Consider the following 19,537-nt stretch of genomic DNA (forward strand, 5'->3'; position numbering starts at 1 on the left):
AATGTAAAACTGATGATCCACTCTGTAAATCTTCACACAATTCAATTCACAACAAAAAAGTTTAAAAAAATAAAACAGGGCACTCATTAAAAAATGATGAAGACAACAGTACCCTTTTGATCTAGCCTCAATGGCTCGATAATCAGAACTCGACTAGAGGAAGATGGAAACAAAACAAAACACACACAAAAAAATTTTTTTTTTTGATAAAGGAAAAAAGAGTAAATAGCTTCAATTTGATGAACCTGACCTATACTCAGAGTGGTAGTTACTCTAAATATCAACAGAGAGGGAAAGAATCTTCAAATCAAGTATCAATGCTATCTGCTCTGTGCACAGGGTAGATAGGGACAGGCAACTTGGACACTGGCTATCTAAAATGAGGGGGCAATAAAGGCATGAAATGACTGGCTTACAAGGTTTCAAGAGGGAGTTTAGTTTAAGAGTATGGGGGGAAACAAAGAGTCCCCATGGAATAGCTGTCATCTTGTCTAGATGGGTCTGGTGAAAAGAGATGGGGATAAGACTCGTAAGATTCAATAGTAAATAACTGTTATCATGACTATTTGCGACTGTCATAATTGTAAAGGTAGAAGTTTTTTTAACAAAAAAAGGGGAGTGGTTAATCTTACAGTCCAGAAACAGGACCCTAGGACTATCAAGAGAGAAATGCACAAGCAGAATGCGGGACCTTATCCAGAGAAGCAGCAGCGCCAGAGATGGAGGCAGAAATGGGGGCATGGAGAAGGGGAATGGCTGAGGACTCTAGATTAATGGACTAAGAAGAGTGGGACTAAGAGGTGGTGGCCAGGAGGCACCTTTGCAGAATGTGACCTTTGGAGATGTAAATTACTATATATGCCTGCGTGGTTTTTTTGTTTGTTTGTTTTTAAAAAGCTAAAGTAGATAGAGAGAAATACTGTTAACTGATGGTACATGGAGGGGATTATAATCATTGTAATGAAACAAGCTGTACAATTTGTTGAATGTAAAACTGATGATATGCCCTGTAAACTTTCACTCAATCCACAATAACAACCTTAAATTAAAAAAAAAAAAAATTTAAATGATGAAGACAAAGAAAGAAACTCGGAGAAGCAGGAAGGAAGGAAGGAATGGTCTCTGCTTTGGGCAATGATACTACAAGTTCCAACCTGCAGTCCAATGAGCCTAAGTAAAAGATGGTCTCGAGTCTCTGAACTCCTAGAAATCATAGTCAAAAGTATGTGAATATAGTTTTTGTCCCTTGGTCCATAGTATTCACTAGTTTCTCCAAAAGAATAGTTTCTTTAGACAAAGTAAAAGGTGTGCCATATTATCCCATAATAATTGCGTAAAGATTTTAAAACCCGATTTGTTATTAGCAATATTCTTTTCTGGATTCTTCAGTCATGATATCCAAAATGTTATTATGAAAGTCTTGCCAATTTGTTAAGGCTAAAAATCAAGTGTCTCTCTTCTTTTACCTTAATAAAATGATATAATACTTCAAAACTTTTTTGTATCATCTTCTAAAATCATATAGTACTTTGAATAAGCATGGTATCATTACCGTAATAAAGACACTGCTGCCTTTAAAAAGAGAAAGGAAAGAAAATGGCTGAGATGTGCTAAATATTGTAGTTCTTTTTATTGCAGCTGAGTTGGTCCCAACTCATGGAATCCTAAAACCCAATGGAATAAAACATTGCCTGGTCCGACACCATCCTCATAGTTAACTGAAGCAGATCAGAATATTGTGATTCACAGAGTTTTGGGGGCTGATATTTGAGAGTAGAGAGCTGGGCCTTTCTTCATCAGGAAGCGTAGCTGAACCTGCCCAGCATCATAGCAACATAAAATCAACTCCAAGGATCTTCTAGGCCACACATTATTCAGCCATCCATGGTTGGTATGTAAACTCTTTTATGAGTCAATTTAGTCAAATTTCAAACTCTAACACAATTAGCAATATGTATTTTTTTAATTTATGAAATTTAAAATATATAGACTTTTAGAAAACAGTCTCTAGGATAAGGAGCTCTGATAGCATAGTGGTTACGAATCGGGCTGCTAATCTCAAAGTCAGCAGTTCGAAACTGTCAGCTGTTCCACGGGAGAAAGATGAGGCTTTCTGCTCCCGTAAAGATTTACAGCCTCGGAAACCCTTGTCGCTATGAGTCGGAACCGACTCTACGGCACATAACAAGTCTCTAGGATGCTTATAAATCTAATCAGTAGTCATAAAATATATCTCACAATCTTAAAAAACACTGAAATCATAAAAATTGTTTTCATAAACATAACAGAATTTAAACTAAAAATTAAGAAAAGAAAGGTATTTGGAAAACCCAGTATTTGGATATTTTAAAAACAAATTTTTTAATAACTCTTACATAAAAGAAAAATTCTTATGGGCATAAAGAACCCTAAATTTCTCAAACTCTGCTTCAGAAGGCAAAAGTGATATTCCTCCACTTCTAGAGAAGGTCTATGAAAATTCAGCTTGTTCTCCTTGACCCTTGGACTGTGTTTGTGCAGCTAGAAGTAGAAGATTCCATGAGGACACAATGGAAGAGGCCTGGAGTTCTGAGGAACACCTCTTGGAGAAGAGCCAACCAAAAGCATCAGAACACAACATATGTGAGAAGTAAACATATGCCGCTTTAACCCACTAAGAATTCGGCTGCTTGTGACAGAACTCTTCATTATGAATAAAAATAGATCCAGTGCTTTTCTAACATACATTAAATACACATTTAACTATTAAAATAAGAAACGCTCATCTATGTAGCACCAAATTCATCTATTTAAATTTAGTACCAAGAGTTACAGTCTTATAGAATGAGGAAAGTACTTATGAATAAAGACAGAAAAGGAACAAATCCTTTAGGGGGGAAAAAAAGAGTGAGCCTACTAATACAAATAGATCTCAAATATTACCTTTTCTTTTCTTTAAGGCAAATTTAACAACAACAACAAAAACAAAGCTGTAACTCATAGGAACACTGATAAGTCAATATCCAGTCTTGTACTTTCATCATCCAGCCATTCCCACAATAACATAGAACACCTAACGATCACCATGAAATTTAATTTTATAATTTTAATAAGTGGTTTTCTATTATCCTTTAATTAATTTTTAATCAAATAATTTTCAACAACTCATTATCTTTGCTCTACTTTTAGTCTGATTAGCTAAAAGTGAGTCAAAGACAAACTATAACATGAAACATTGTATATGAAGCATATCTTTCAAAGTGTTTGCGGTATATAAGTGGATAAAAACATTTTGAGTACACATAGTTGAAAGGTAAATCGACATAATCCTACTGACTACAAACCACAAGGTCAACAGTTTGAGCCCACCAGTAGCTCCTCAAGAGAAACATGAGGTTTTACCGCTCCTGCATAACCCTCTACCTCCTAGGAGGCTAATAGTCAGAACCAACTTGACAGCACTTGATAGCACTTAACAACAGTAGTAAAGGCGAAAGCTTGACAATTAGCATGACGTTTTTCCCTTCAGTTGTATATTACTATCATCAAAATAAAACAAATGAGTACTATATGAATATAAAAGTCTTTCTAGATAACGCGCTGGAACCACAAGGTCGGCAGTTCAAACCTACCAGCCGCTCCCTGAGTTGGAACTGACTCCATGGTACTTAATAGCAACAACCTCTGTTGTATTAATAATCAAAATACTTATTTGTCATTAAGCAACATACTAAAAGGATTCGGTTTATAGACTATGGTTCCCATTTCTTCCTACTCTTAGCTACTTTTTAAAAGTGTTCAATAACTGAGTTTATTAAACCACACACTCAACTCAATGGGAATAACATACTTATCAAATTTCCCTTTGCATCCCTGAGAGGAGCACCGCCTCCACCTTTCCCCCAGGGGTTGTAATTTCTCATTTCAGCTTCTAACTTAGCTTCGTATTCTTCTTTTTCCTCACGTTCTTTCTTCCTTCTTTGTTCTCTTTCCCGAATCTTGGCAACACAAAAAACATTGATTATAGGTGCTGGTACGTACTCTGATATAAGTATTCTGATACAGCATTCTGGTATTAGTAATATCAGATTTTTTTGTTGTTGTTAGAAAAAAATGGAGCTACATTTTTTTTTCAGTAGATTTAAGCAGACAATTTAAAAGTCACAAACATATATAAATACTCAATTTTAAAATACTTCAGTGGCTACAATACATAGTGTTTACTCCTCTACATTATGCACCCAGAGACCTCTGTAGTCACTGATACCACTTTGAATTACGCCATCTATTTCTTCCCGCCCCTAACTTTTCCGAGAATAATTATTTAGGGAACCTTAAGTATTCCTCCCTAGATCTCACCAGAGACATGGGGACCATTAGGATCTTCCTACTTCCCTTTTTCACATAACTTGTCATGAGAACTGCTCAGGCACTAACTACTCCCGCCTCACCAGACCTATTTAAAAAAAATAAAAGATAGTTGCTGGACAGTCTATTCTGACTCATGGCAACCCCATGTGGGCCAAAACAGTACTTGCTCCATGGCTGATCTTTCAGCAGCAGATCATCAGATTGCTTTCCAGGCCAACAGCCATGTGACGTAGCCATTTGTACCACTCAGGGACTCCAGACTCACTCTACCCTGGGCAAACTCCATGCCCAGAATTCAGAGAAGATGAAGGTTCAAAGCTTTGGAGGGAATACTGGGCATCCTTAGGTACAATTTTATGAAAAACATACAATAACAAATACATTCCTATTATCACCAAGTCGAAGTACAGGGTTGGTCTCTAAAGATATGTGGTAACACAAACAACTAAAATATAGCTATATTTTAGAAAGTCAGTTTGTAAAATTTAATCATATGCATAGGTAATTTAAGCAACCCTTTCTTCACTCCAGCAGGGCCAAAGAAATCACCATACATAAAATAGAACTACTATAGTTGGAAAAATCTAGTTTTGTTGGTAGTGTTTTAGTACATCATCAAAAACTGATAGAATCAAGACTTTTAATTGTAAGATTGTCAACATACAAAATTCTATTAATTTTTTTTTTAATTCACCATTCAAATGATTGGCCATGTAAATATTGAACACGAGTTTTACAAGAACCCCAAGTGAAACTTTCAAAAAAAGCTAATTTGAACATGTTATCTACCAAGAATCATACAGTCTCTTCATCAAGAAGAGTATTCCCAAAAAAACTCCTAACACTTAATAATTACTCTAAAGCAAACTGTCTTCAAACATTACAAATGACCACAGAACCCATTATTATGTTCTGGTTCCTATATTCCCTAACTTAGTCTACACTATCAGGATTCTCCTGGATTAGAACACTGGCAATCATCTTCAAGCCCTCTGTTTTTCCTCTTTCCCTATACTCAAGTTCTGTCTTTTGGATACCATAACCTCCTCAGCTTCCTTGTCGGGCATGGGTCTCATCTCCTCCTGCTTAGACTACCTCAATAATGTATCAAAAGGTTTCCCTGCCATATCTCTTTTCCAATTGTTCGCACTACAACCAGATACCTTCCTAAAAGGCAAATCTGTTCTTATCAACTTCCACTTTGGGAGTAAATTATTTCATACCTTTGGCTGTCTAATACCTACAAGATAAAACTGATAATCCCTTTAAAAAACAACAAACTGAAAAATCCTTAATAGTCCTTCACAAACTAGTACAATCTACCACTTCAGTACCATCTCTCACAATTCCTTTACAAGCACACCAATTCCATCCCCCTAAATACAGAAATTTCATACGTATTCATTCAGCAACACCTAACTCAAAAATTAGCTACTATGTGAAGCTCTCTCCCAACTGCCCAAGCAATTGTTCTCCCTTTCCTCTGCCTTCTACATCATTCCAGTCTATTCACGTCAAAACTTATCATACTGAATAATAATCTACTCTTTTCTTTCTCCCCTGCCAGATTCTGAGTTCTATGGAATCACTGCACTAACACATAAGGTATTCAACATTAAATGAACGAATGAATGACTACCTGTTGCTGCAAAGCTTCTTGGTAAGATTGCAGTGATTGTTTTGAAGGCTTTGGTTTGTCTTCAAAAAATAATCCCGAGTTTACTGCTTGGCCACTTGTACTTTTCAGTTCCTTCTGTCCAACCATATTCCTGAATCAAACACACAATTAATAATTTAAATCCATCTATGGCAACACCAAAAGAAGAAAATACAACATTCCTTTGAAATAGTAATCACATAAATAGAATTAAAAATAGGAAGGACATTTCTCTCTAAGTCAAAGAGGAATCTTTAATTAAGCAGACCCTCCCTAAGACATCCTCCCTGTCTCTACTCTGATGATCCATGGAACTTTTAAATTTATTAGGTCTGTTTTCTCACATATGTGGCAATTACATGTGATGAAAACTTTCTGATACATAAAACATTACACACTTTTCTGAATGCCCTCAAATGAAATAATAACTAATGATTGAATTAATACATGTGCTGTAATATAATTACTTCTTCCCCACATCAAAAATATTGCTGTTAAATGTAAGCAGAAGGAAGGCAATAAAAGAATTTAGAGAATAACGTACATGGAGACAAGAATAACAACAGAGTAGATCAATTAAATCAATAAGTATTTCTCAGAAAAACTTCACAAGATTTACAAGCACTTCATTAAACTGACCAAGAAAAAGAGAAGGCTAAAATTAGGACTAAAAGACAGAGCATCTCTACTGACCTTAAAATCTTTTTTGAAAGACTGTAAGGAAATAATACTACGAACAACCGTGTGCCAATAAATTAAGATAATATGGGTAAAAGACAAATTTCTAGAAAGACGCACATAACCAGAACTCAAGAAAAAACTAGAAAATACAAAATTATAAAATATAACAAGAGATTGAATTCATAGTCAAAAAAATTTCCACAAAGAAAAGACCAGAGCAGTTAGCTACACTGGTGAATTCTACCCAACATCTTAAGAAAGAACCCTTTATAGAGAATTGTAACAAATGACAAATGAATATACCTTTCTAACTCATCCAATTAGGCTAGTATCTGAAAATCAGACAAAGGCATCAAAAGAAAAAGAAAAATACCCGAAAACCTATAAGCCACAAAAAACTGACAAACCTAGTCCAGCAAAATAGAAAAATAATTATACTTTGTAACAAAGTGGGATTTATTCCATGAACCCAAGGCTAGTTTAATATCTGAAATGAATCCAAACAATATGCCATATTAACAAAATAAAGAAAAACCGCACACAATCCTCTCAATAGACATTAAAAAAAATTAACAACTATTTGACAAAAGCTAACACCCTCCCTTATATGGAAAGTAAAGAGGCCCTGAAAAGCTAAAGCACTACTGAAGAACAGCAACCAAGTAGGGGCCTCATACTTCCTGATCTCAGAACTTACTACACAGTGACAGTAGTCACAACAGCCTGGTACTGGTATGATGACAGACACACAGACCAAAAGAAGAGAATTGAGAGCCCAGAAGTAAATTCTATCTATGGACAGCTAATCTTCCACAATGGGTCAAAGTCCATTGCATGGGAAAGAGACTATCTCTTGAACACATGCTGCTAGCAAACTAGACATCCATTTACAGAAAAATGAAATTGGATCCATACTTCACACCATACACAAAAAATAACTCAAAATGGATCAAAGAACTAAACAGGAAAATTAAGACTACAAAATTCCTGGAAGAATAACACAGAGACAAAGCTAGAGATCCTAATTTTGGGCATAAAAACACTATCAAACACAGATAAAATTAATAGATAACAGAAGATAGATAACTGGAGGGGGAGAGAAAGGAATAGCTAGAAATATCACCATAGAAAGCTTGTAAATCTGTCTTCTGCCTATAACTGATTGGAATATCTAAAATGGGCCTACAATGTTCCCAGTGAAGGAGGCTTCCTGGGGAGCCTCTGCATTACATAGACAATAGGTGGAAGCCTGAACCTCACCCAGTATCTTCTGAGGTGGAAAATTTCCACTTGAAATGACAAGCAGACCAGCCTGGAACGGCTAGAAGAACAGAAGGTACTTCCTGAAAGAAAGACCAACAGGAAAAATACAAAACAATAACAGCAGACTGACTGACTACTACAAGAACAAGCAAGTTGCTCGCCCAGGAGACATCACGGCAAGTGGTCAGGTTCCCTCAGGGCAAACCCTCTTCCAAGACTGAGACCCAATGGGAATACACGAGCAGACATGCGCTCTTGATTGGTGACCATGTTCATCACCAATAAGGTGAAGTGAGGGAAAAACAGCAAGGAAGGTGCGAGCTAAGCCCTACAACATTCAGTAGACTCCTGTGAATCTGGGTGGAGACCTGGTTGGCCAGCAGTGTGGTAAGACCTGTGGATTCTTGGGCTAAGAGTCAGTGATATAGCCACAGAGGACCAGAATGGAGCGTGAAGCATCCAGCTGATAAGAGAGGGCACATGCATAAGATAAGAACATCCACACTTGTAGATAATACCCACTGGACCTGGCTTCAATGACTGGATGATCAGAGCTCAACTAGAAGAAGAAAGGAGAGAGAAAAAAGAGTAACCTGATACAATTTAATGACCTTGACCTACACCTATGGATGCAGTAGCTCAAAAGAGGGAACAAATCTTTACAGCAGAATCATCCCCATCCCCTCCATACACCGAGTAGACAGGGATGGGCAACTTGGACACTGGCTACCCAAAATGGAGGTGGCAAGAAGCTTACAAGCTTTCAAAAGGGAGCCTAGATACAGAGGGCATGGAGGAAGGTACAATCTCCACTGAGTAGGATCCAATCTGTCTAGGCAGGACTGATGAAAGGAAATGGGCATAGGTCTCTTGTGGTACAATAGTGAATAATTGTTATCAGGACTGAATGTGAGGGTTGGAGATGTAGACATTTTGTAGCAAAATGAGGAGAGTGACTGACTTTGTAGTCTAGGAGTAGAGGTCCCTGGGACCATCAAGGGAGAAGAGCAGAGAGCAGGACCCTACCCAGAGAGGCAGTGACGCCAGAGATAGACACAGAGACGATGAAGGGGAGAGATGGAGAGGCTGGGGACTTCAGACCCAGAGAGGGAGAGGGGCTATGTGCTGACCACCAGCGGGGCAGGCTTGCAGGGTTTATCCTTTGGTTGGTTGACAGTACATAGAGGGGATTGTAACCATGGCAATGAAACGATATATGATAGGATGACTATTAAAGCTAATGTTCTCCAGTAAACTATCACATAATTCACAATAAAACCTTTATAAAAAAAACAACTGTTGTTCTGTGTGAGCCTATCGATGCAATCACTTGTGTTGACCCATTTCATTGAGGATCTTCCTCTTTTTCCTGACCCTCTATTTTATCAAGTATGATGTCCTTCTTCAGGAACTAGTCTCTTCCTAAAAACATGTCCAAAGTACATGAAACACAATGCCTGGACATCATCATTTCTGAGAGGCATTCTGGATGTACTTCTTCCAAGACAATTTGTTCATTCTTCTGGCAGTACAAAGTATACCAAATATTCTTCACCAATATTATAATTCAAATGCATCAATTCTTCTTTGGTCTTCCTACTTACTGACTAGACTTTGCACGCATACGAGGCAACTAAAAATACCATGGTTAGGCGCACCTTAATCCTCAAAGTGACATTTTGACTTCTTAATAATAGTTTGTTGTTATGTGCTGTTGAGTTGTTTCCGACTCCCAGCAACCCTGTGTAAGGTTTCCAAGAGTGTAAATCTCTACAGGAGCAGAAAGCCTCATCTTCCTCCCGAGGAACGGCTCGTGGATTCAAACCGCCTAGTCCTGGTGTGGCATTGTGGGATAATGCACTGGACCACAAGTCAGCTTGAACTTCAAAGTCCATGGTTCAAACCCACCAGCCGCTTCTTGGAAACACTATACAGAGTCGCTATGAGTCAGAACCGAGTCAACAGCACTTAACAATAGCAATGTTATATTGCTCCACTCACTCAGTAATAGACTAGTAGGGACTCAGGTTGTTGCTGTTGCATATAAGCAATCTAAATATACTAACTGAAAGATAACAACAGTCAGATTAAATGCTGCTTACAAAATCTCACACTTCAGTATAATGATATAGTCTGACTGAAAGTAAAAATATCAATTAAAGAAAAGCAGGAATGGCTATACTAACATTAAATAAAGAACAAACAAAATTACCAGGGAAAGAGAGGGACATATACAATGATAAATGGATCAATTCGCCAAGAAAACAAAGCGACCTTAAATGTGTCTAAACCAAATAATAGAGCTAAAAATATATGAAGCAAAAACTGATAGAACTTAAAAGAACAAAAAGAAATGGATAAGTTCATAAATATAGTTGAAGACTCTAAAAATCTTTCTCTCAACAGACAGAAAATCAGCAAAGATATAGCACTCACCATCACCTCAACCAACAAAATTCTACTCAACACTTACAGAACACATTCCACTGAGTAGCAACAAAAAATACACTCTTTTCAAGTGTCCAAAATACATACACCAACAGACCATTCCTGAGACATAAAACACACCTGAAAGAAAAGTAGAAAAAAATTGCCAAACACTTGGAAACTAAAGATACTGTGTGATAAAACCAAATGCAGGCAAAGATTTAAAGATACTTAAATTTCCATAATTGCTGTGAAGATACTAGTTTCCATGACTGAGTTTCTTGAAAACAAACAAACAAACAAAAAAACTAAACAAACATGCAACTACTGTTTTATTGTTAAGTGTCACCGAGTCAATTCCGACCCATAGTGACCCTATATAGGGTTTCCAAGGAGTAGCTGGTGAGCTTGAACCACCGACCTTGCAGTCTGACACATTAACCCACAGTGCCACACCAGAACACTCCCTGGCATGTATCCTAATGCAACAAAAGCTTACATTCGCACACAGAAAAATGACTCAAATAATCAAAATAGCCACAATTGGGAACAACTCAGAAATTCTGCAACAGGTAAATGGTAGAATTGTGGTACATCAATAGAGACTACTACTCAGCAATAAGAAGGAGCAAGCTTTAGCCATGCAACAACCTGGATGCATCTCCAGAATATTATGCTGGTAAAAAAAAGCCAGTTCCAAAGGTTATACATACCATATGGTGCAATTTGTGCAACAGTCTTAAAACAACAGCATTATAGGAACGGAGATTAATGGTTACCAGTGCCTATGAAAGGGCACTATGTGATGTAAATGTTTTTTCTGTATCTTGAATATATCAATGTCAATACCCTATACTTTTACAATATGTTACCATTGGTGGAAACTGACGAAAGGGTACTCAGGATCTCTTTGTAATATTTCTTACAATTGTATGTAAATCACAATTATCTTAAAAAGCCTAACCAGAAAGAAAAGAAAAAAAAAAAAAAAAAAAAAGGATGCTAAGCATTTACTGACATTGGAATAATGATTACAATAAAAACTGAATGTTTATAATAAACAAGTTGCCATCGAGTTGACTGCGACTTACAGCAACCCCATATACGGTTTCTAAAGCAGTATATCTGTTCAGGAGCAGAAAGCCTCATCTTTCTCCTGTGGAGCAGTTGGTGGATTTGAACTACAGACCTGTGGTTAGCAGTCAGTACTTATACTATAGCACTACTGTTAAGTGCCATTGAGTCAGTTCCAACTCACAGCTACCCTATAAAGAGTTTCCAAGGAGCAGCTCCTTTGTGGTTCGCAGTTCAGTGCTGATCCTATAGCGCCACACCATGTGTTCCAATATGTTTATAATAGGTTGCTCATTTTTAAGCATGTTACAGAATCATATATACATATAATATTACTTTGGTATGTGTTGTGTTTACTTTTGTTGAGTGTGTATACATGTCATCATGAATACAACTATGATTGCATCTGGGTTAATAAGATGTTAGCTAGTTTTTTTGTTTGTTTGTATTCTGATCTATTTGTGTTCTGATTCTATTTAACAACCTAGCTGTACTTCATAGTTAAATCCTGTTCATCTAGAGTTAAAAAATATTTATTTTGTGCTCTTCTGTTGTTCTTTGTTAATTCCTAACTCACAAGGAAATTGACTGATAGTTGTTAACAACTGCATGCATGATTTTTATAATGAGAAAAAATAAGATTATTCTTCTTTTGCAAAATGTACTTTCTATAAAATATTGCGTCAAAAGCAAAGCTCTGAGCATACTGGTTATCTACCCATTATAAATTAAAATAATTTACATACATCTGTTCAGCAGTCCTGGTGTGGTGCTGTAGGTTAACACACTGGACTGTAAAGCTGGTTCAAGATCACCAGCCAATTCTCAGAAACCCTATACAGGGTCACTATAAGAATCAAAACCAACTCAATGGCGCTTAACAACAACAGAAGAAAACAAGGAGCTGAATAATATAGTTTCTTCGAAAGACAAACAGTTTTTTAAAGAAATCATAGCTTGAACTAACAACTTACACGCTAGGCTGAGCTGGCTGGTAGGTGACAGTTGGAATGCTGACGTGGGCAGCAGGCTGAACTCCCATCATTCCTGGACCATCTACAAAGAAGAAACCAAACATTCATCTTAGGGTACCCATTGAATAACACTTGATTTAACCCTGTAGTAAAAGGCACATAATGAAAATTTTACCTTAGGGAAAGTATCAATATTTCCTTCTGGGTTAGGAGTTAACAAAGAATAACACTAGAGAACAAAACAAATTTAACTCTAGAGCAACAGGTATGAACTACGAAGATACAAGGTTTTAAAATAGGGAATGTATTAAGTCAATAAATATAAGTATTTTAATTAAAGAGAGTTGTGCTTTTCTCTTTTATAGATATTTTTTCCTTACACAAAAAATGTTACTCTTCAGTTAACGTACAATAAGCAAGACTGGGATCCAACGGATTCCTGGCTCCATAAAAATAATACGCATCATCATAAGGAGTTCGGTAGTTAGTAGTCAAAGGTGGCAGCAGAGGAGGTGGAGGCAGAGGTACAATCCTAGATTAAAAGAAAATCAGAAAATTCTTCTCATATTTCATTGTGAATCTTTTTAAAAATCAAGATACCATTTTACAAAACTGCTACTGAAAATCCAATAACTGCTTTAGAAAAATCCACCCTTTTTGCTCTAATCTTTCACCAAAAATTATGTCTCAAAAAACCACTTAGGATGACATTTCAGAACTACAGGTACAACATTTATGTAAGACAAAAGCTTAAACTAATATCCAATAGGGCTCCTGGTGTGGTCCTGTAGGATCAGAACTGGACTGCAAACCACAAGGTCAGCAGTTCAAACCCATCAGCTGATCCTTAGAAACCCTATATAGGGTTACTGTGAGTTAGAACTAACTTGCACTTAACAACAAAGCCAAATAAATATAGATATAGCTTTGTCCCTCAAAAATAATACGGGAATAGTCCTGGTGTGGCACTGTAGGAAAGGCACTGTACTGCTAACCACAAGGTTGGAGGTTCAAACCAAGCTGCTCTTTGAAAACCCTGTATAGGGCCCCACTATACTTGAAACTGACTTGAAGGCACTTAACAAAAGCAACTTATAGTATAGTAAATTAATAGAAGTAGATACAGAATGCTATAGGAACACAGAGCAGAGACCTTTGAATGGTAGAGGAGGAGGAGGGAGGAAAACACAGAAAGCCTTTCTGGAAAAAACACTGCTTGAGCCGTTACCAGAATGCGTCCATTATAGCTGGAGGAGAAGAGTGGTCCATGAAGAGAAGGCAAAGAACTCTACCACAGCATGGTCCCAAATGGCTTAGCTTGACTGGTGAAAAGGATGTATTTTTTAAGTGTAAAATGTATTGTTCTTTCAGTTCAAAGGAAATAATGTTTTGACATAATTGTTAGTATTCATAAGTCTAAAACTTCTGAAAACAACTACTTTAGCACTTCATTACTACTTAGGAAAATAGAAGTTCATGGAAAAATTTTATTATCTTTAAATTCCATCTTTCCATAAACTTTTTGAAGCTTCCTCGTGTATCTGTATTGCCACTAATGCAATATTTTCCAATAGTAAAAATAGCAAACGGCAAATTCCTTTAGCTGAGCACACAGAGAAAAGGTGACATTTTAGAATATTTCTCTTAACAGATTCTACTTTTTGGTATATATTTCAAAATAATTCTCAAGGACTAAGAAGAAGACATAAATGAGCCCTAGTGTGGCGCTGTAAGATAATTACCAGATTGCTAAACGAAGATCAGCAGTTCAAACCCACCAGCTGCTCTCAGAAACCCTATAAAGGATCACTTTGAGTCAGAAGCAACTCAATGGCACTTACATTAAGAAGCAGGCATTAAAGTAGTATATAATTTTCACTGTAACTAGTTACTAAACATTTATAACCTTATCTATCCTGGCCCCAAAGAAACATCAATAAAGCAGTAGAATAACTGCTATGAAAGTTCATTAACATTAAACTCATTAACATTAAACATCTAATTTTTATACAGATTTTATATGTATATAAGATTTAATCCCCACAACAACTTCTGTAATTGTATTCAGGAAAAAATATTACTGTTCCGCTTCTACAAAATAGAAAACTGAATTTCAAAAGGTGTGACTTATCCAAAATCCAGAAAGCGAAGCAAGTGTTTCAATTCCTAATTCGGTGCTAAAGCCAGCATACCATGCTCTGTAATCATAATCCCTTCTAGTCTTTTTATTTGGAAAGCCATTAGAGGAACAAACCAAAGACCTGGTAAATACAGTCCAACAATTTGTTAGTAGTAAATAAAAGATAAAGCCATGTCCTACTAAAAGAAGAAAGTATAAGCCGGAAAATGTTAATTTTCTATAGGATAAGCACTAGACTTAACAGCACAGTCAGCAGCACATACCCAACAGCTGCTCCTGAGAAACCCTATACAAATTTGCTTAGAGTTGAAACTGACTGGACAGCCCTTAACAATAACAATAAAAACAGTAAATAACACAATCTAGTGAGAGTACCATTAATATGATGCCTTTCACTTACAGAATCTAATCTTTTCCACAAAATTGTTTAAAATCTCAACAGTTTTCATTTGGGGCATGTAAGATGTAGCGCTGCTAAGTAATCATAGAGAAAGTAAAAGGAAACAGAAGCTACAATTTAAAATCATACACACACACACACACACACACACACGAGTCACATAAGAAACTTTTCTGTATAAATTGAAGAAAAATACAATGTTTGCCAAGTGGAAATTACAAAGTTAAAATGTATAGCTTTTATACATTTAAAGGCATTTAAAATAGATATTTCAAAATACAACCAAAAATTAAATACTAAAATGTATTTACTTATTCTGAAAATCCTAAAGCATCTATGAACAATAAAAGAATGTCATAAGGATTTCCATGGCTTTTATATTAGCAGGGAAAAGACCAATAATGAACAAAAGAAGAGAAATTACTTGACAGAAGCTGTTGATTGTACAAAATCTCGGAAGGATAATGTTTACCTGCTTCAGCACATTCTTCAAAACCTATTAACCCAGCTCCCAAATACAAAGCATTATAAACAAGCACCTGGGAGGCACCATTTCCCCAAGGGTGCTGCTGAGTCCATCATGCAGATCTTCGATTTGAGATGGGACTAGGTGATCTGATGAAATGGGTGGGACAGATGAGGTACACAAAGGAGGGAGAGGTGTCTGGAAAGCTATTCTGGGTCTTTCGGGCGGTATAGTTTCTTCAGTGGGTCTTGGTGTCATACTAAGCTGCTTTAGTCTATCAGGCTAAAATGATGGGAAAAAAAAAATCTGTTATATAAAATCAGAAACGTAAAAGTAGAAGGAACCTCAAGAGACCCTCTATCCCAGACTGCCAACAGGTACTTAAGTTAGTCACCAAATAACAGAATTTTACAACTAGAATACATTTTGGAGCTCTAGTCCTTACTATAAGGAGCTCTGGTAGTGCAGTGGTTACAAATCAGGCTGCTAACCTCAGGGTCAGCAGTTCGAAACTACCAGCTGTTCCGTGGGATAAAGATGAGGCTTTCTATTCCCGTAAAGATTTACAGCCTCAGAAACCCTGTACAGGGTCACTATGAGTCGGAACTGACTCATAGCACATGACAACAACAAATCCTTACTTTGGACTCACGGTATTCTGCTGTAGAATAAGCACTGGACTGCTAACTATATATGGTCAGTGGTTCAAACCCACCCAGCCACTCCTCAGAAACCCTGTACAGGGTCCCTATGAGTCAGAAGTGACACAAGGGCACTTAACAAGAACAACAATGCTTACTTTGGAATCTTCGTGTGGCATTGTAGGATAAGCATTGGACTGCTAACCATAAGGCTGGTGGTTCAAACCTACCAACTACTCCTTGGAAACCCCATAAAGGGTCATCACTATGAGTCAGAAACAATTTGATGGTACTTAACAACAATCTTTGCACGACAAATGAGGTAACTGTTGCTCCCGGGAAGCATGTAAACCACTTGAAGCCACCTAAATAATCAAGTAAGGGCTAGAGTCAGATATTAATTCTAAACATAGCACTCTTTCTATTATGTTGTTGTTGTTGTTGTTATGTGCCGTGGAGTCGGAACCGACTCACAGCGACCCTGTACAGGGTTTCCGAGGCTGTAAATCTTTACAGGAGCAGAAAGCATCATCTTTCTCCCGTGGAACAGCTGGTAGTTTCGAACTGCTGACCTTGCAGTTCACAGCCTGATTTGTAACCACTACACTACCAGAGCTCCTTTCTATTATACAACAACTTCATGCTATTTCTTGATCTAACTGCCACTTCTGCTATCAAAGTAGTCTCTAGAACAGGCCTCAGGCAAACTTTTTCTATAAATGGCCAAAAGTAACTGTATTAGGCTTTGAAAGCCATAAGGCCTCTTCAAAACTATTCAACTCTGCTGTCCCTAGAAAGCAGCCACAGGCATGTAAACCAACAAAGGAGGCTATACTGCAAAAAAACTATTTACAGAAACAGGCACTACGTAGATTTGGCCACAGACCACAGTTTTCTGACTTCTGCTCTAGATCATCTTTTATGTGTTGTTTTCTAATATTTGCATACCAAAATAAACCCATAGTAATGATCTATTAAGTATCTAATGTTCATTTATTTATTCTTGCAAAGCAATTTGAAACTCACAGTCTTCCTCACAAATAATAAGATCTGTCAAACACTGAAGCGTCTATAATTCCAAGATGTAGCATGCCACCATATTTCATTAAAAAGTTCAAGATCTTAAAAGGAAGTTTCTGAGGGTCGAATCTATTTCAAAATTATTGACTGACAAAAAGATATTTAGCTTTGGAATGTTAACACCATTTCCAACCATGTTTGCAGGAATTCTCGGGTTTCATGTAGAAGTCTTATTTTATGAGCTTCAAAAGCTCAATGGGAGTGAGCCAAATACAGTAGTACACTTTTCTATACAGATAACCCGGTTACAGGATATCTTCTTAGTCTATGTAAACTAAGATCAAGAGTTGCCTACAGTTTAACAATTTTAAGTTGCTAAATTGTTTTAGAAAATGAACACTTTAATGAAAATAAGATTCTTAAACATCATTCAAATATCAAGCTCTCCTAAGGAAAAAAAAATACATATCCAACTACAAAAAAACTACATTTTAATAAAAGCAAGAAATTATTACCTCCTCCTCACTTAACTGCAATGATGTGAGTAATTCAATCCACTTAGTGACAAGAATTGCAAAATTAAAGTAAAAATAAGGTTATTATTATCTTTCTAGTTTTATATTAAATGAAAATTAGTGAAATGCTTAAAGACAGAATTAAACCTGCCCATTTCCTTAAAAATAGTGCTGATATATGAACAGTGGTAAAGATACACCCAAGAAAAACATGAACTTCTACTATAAATTAAATGGAGATAACTTTCCCATGGCATGGTACATCTGAACAAAATATATACAACTGCTGTAAAGCAAACTAAAAAATAATGCACAAATGAAAAACAGATACAAAGAACAACTAAGAGCACTTAAAACGTTTTATAAGAACAGAATTTCATTTATGATGATTCAAATCGGCCTACTTTTAACAGTTCTCCAAAATCCTCCATCTCCACCTCATCACCACAATTGGGTTTTTTTTTTAATCAAACACTGACTTATATATTAAAGGATGCCATGGACCCTCACCGATTTCTCAGGGTCTTGTGCGCCAGAAGCTGCAACACTAAGTTCCATATCTTTTTCTCTAAATGAAAGTAAAGTTTTATACATTAAAAAATAATAACAATTATTGAAATAAACTTATATACAAGTTCTATGCAATAAGCTCTTCAGCTACAAATAATTTCTCTAACTGACAATGATGCCTTAAGTAATTTTCTCATTTAGAGCAAAGTAAACAGGAATTCACATAGAATTAACTTACAATATGTGTCTTTAAACCACTGTTGAGAATGTATCAGAGACTAAGCAATTCACACAGAGTCAAGTACAGAAATAAAATCTTTACTTTGTGAAACAAAAACTTCTTTTAGGGTACATATATTTTTTTAATTGAAAAAAAAAAAGTTAGATATGAGTATCATACTTTCTACTAAATGCTTTTATTAGTTAACGGTGGTTAATATCTGACAGGATGTCCTGGTGTGCTGCTGTAGAATAGGCACTGGACTGCTAGCCACAAGGTTGGCAGTGCAAACCCACCAGTTGCTCCTTGTAAACCCTCTCTACAGGTCGCTTTGAGTCCAGACCAACTCCTCCAAGGCACTTAACAACAACAACATCTGACAGCAGATACTGTCTTGATCTAAGATAAAAGGAAAAACAGCAAACTACAAGATGATAGGTTCAAATTCTCTAGAACCAAGATTCCTATTACTAATTTTAAAATATAATTACTATTTCACTAATCTTTCTACAAGAAAGATTACACTGGTAAAAAAAAAAAAAAAAGACAATCAACCTTGTAGAAAATACAAAGTTCATGGGAACTTGCTATATAATTATTTTTATAGTATCTGCATGCCTACCAATTCAGATAACAAAAAGATAAAATATTTGTATATTTGTTACTATATACGGGATAATGCAGTAAATGCAGATAACATTAAATTCTACTCCCCATCAAAAATTGAGGAAGTTAATGAAGCAATGTAGAAGTCTTGTTATTATTAAATATATACACAGCCTAATTAATTACTTGTATATGACATAGACAATGAACATTAACATCGTATCTATTCTATAGCCTTGACTGATTTACAGTGTGGAAACTGAAAAATAAGTGATTTACATATTCAAGATTATATTAGGAAGAACAGCCCTTATTTTGCTACAGAATAGTTACTACCACCACCTAATTTTAACCAAATGCGTTTTATAAGAGGTTATTTAAATTCAAACCAGTTTTTTGAAATGCAAACCTTTCATTACCGTCTCTTGTTCCTCTGATGCTCGGCCATTTGTTCCAACAGTTCTAGTCTATATTTCTCCTTCCTCCTCTGAACAAGTTCTCTGTTCTCACCACCTAGATATAAGGAAAAAATGCAGTCTTAATTCTGGAGGAGCATAACCAGCTGGAGAAACCTGAGTACCCAAAAAAAAAAA

At 36.3% G+C, this 19,537-nt stretch overlaps 1 protein-coding gene across 1 annotated transcript in view; it reads right to left on the minus strand.

Moving 5' to 3' along the window:
* CSPP1 (centrosome and spindle pole associated protein 1) overlaps positions 1-19,537 on the minus strand; it is a 135,244-nt gene that overhangs the window by 53,426 nt on the left and 62,281 nt on the right. The window contains exons 10-16 of the mRNA XM_006860038.1: positions 19,364-19,457; positions 18,119-18,176; positions 15,506-15,714; positions 12,837-12,958; positions 12,427-12,508; positions 5,990-6,119; positions 3,830-3,977 (exon numbers count right to left, since the gene is read on the minus strand). Coding sequence (XP_006860100.1) covers positions 3,830-3,977; positions 5,990-6,119; positions 12,427-12,508; positions 12,837-12,958; positions 15,506-15,714; positions 18,119-18,176; positions 19,364-19,457 — 843 coding nt within the window. The remainder of the gene's footprint in view (positions 1-3,829; positions 3,978-5,989; positions 6,120-12,426; positions 12,509-12,836; positions 12,959-15,505; positions 15,715-18,118; positions 18,177-19,363; positions 19,458-19,537) is intronic.

This window comes from Chrysochloris asiatica, unplaced genomic scaffold, assembly GCF_000296735.1.
Source record: "Chrysochloris asiatica unplaced genomic scaffold, ChrAsi1.0 scaffold00036, whole genome shotgun sequence".
In the NCBI taxonomy this organism is placed as follows: domain Eukaryota; kingdom Metazoa; phylum Chordata; class Mammalia; order Afrosoricida; family Chrysochloridae; genus Chrysochloris; species Chrysochloris asiatica.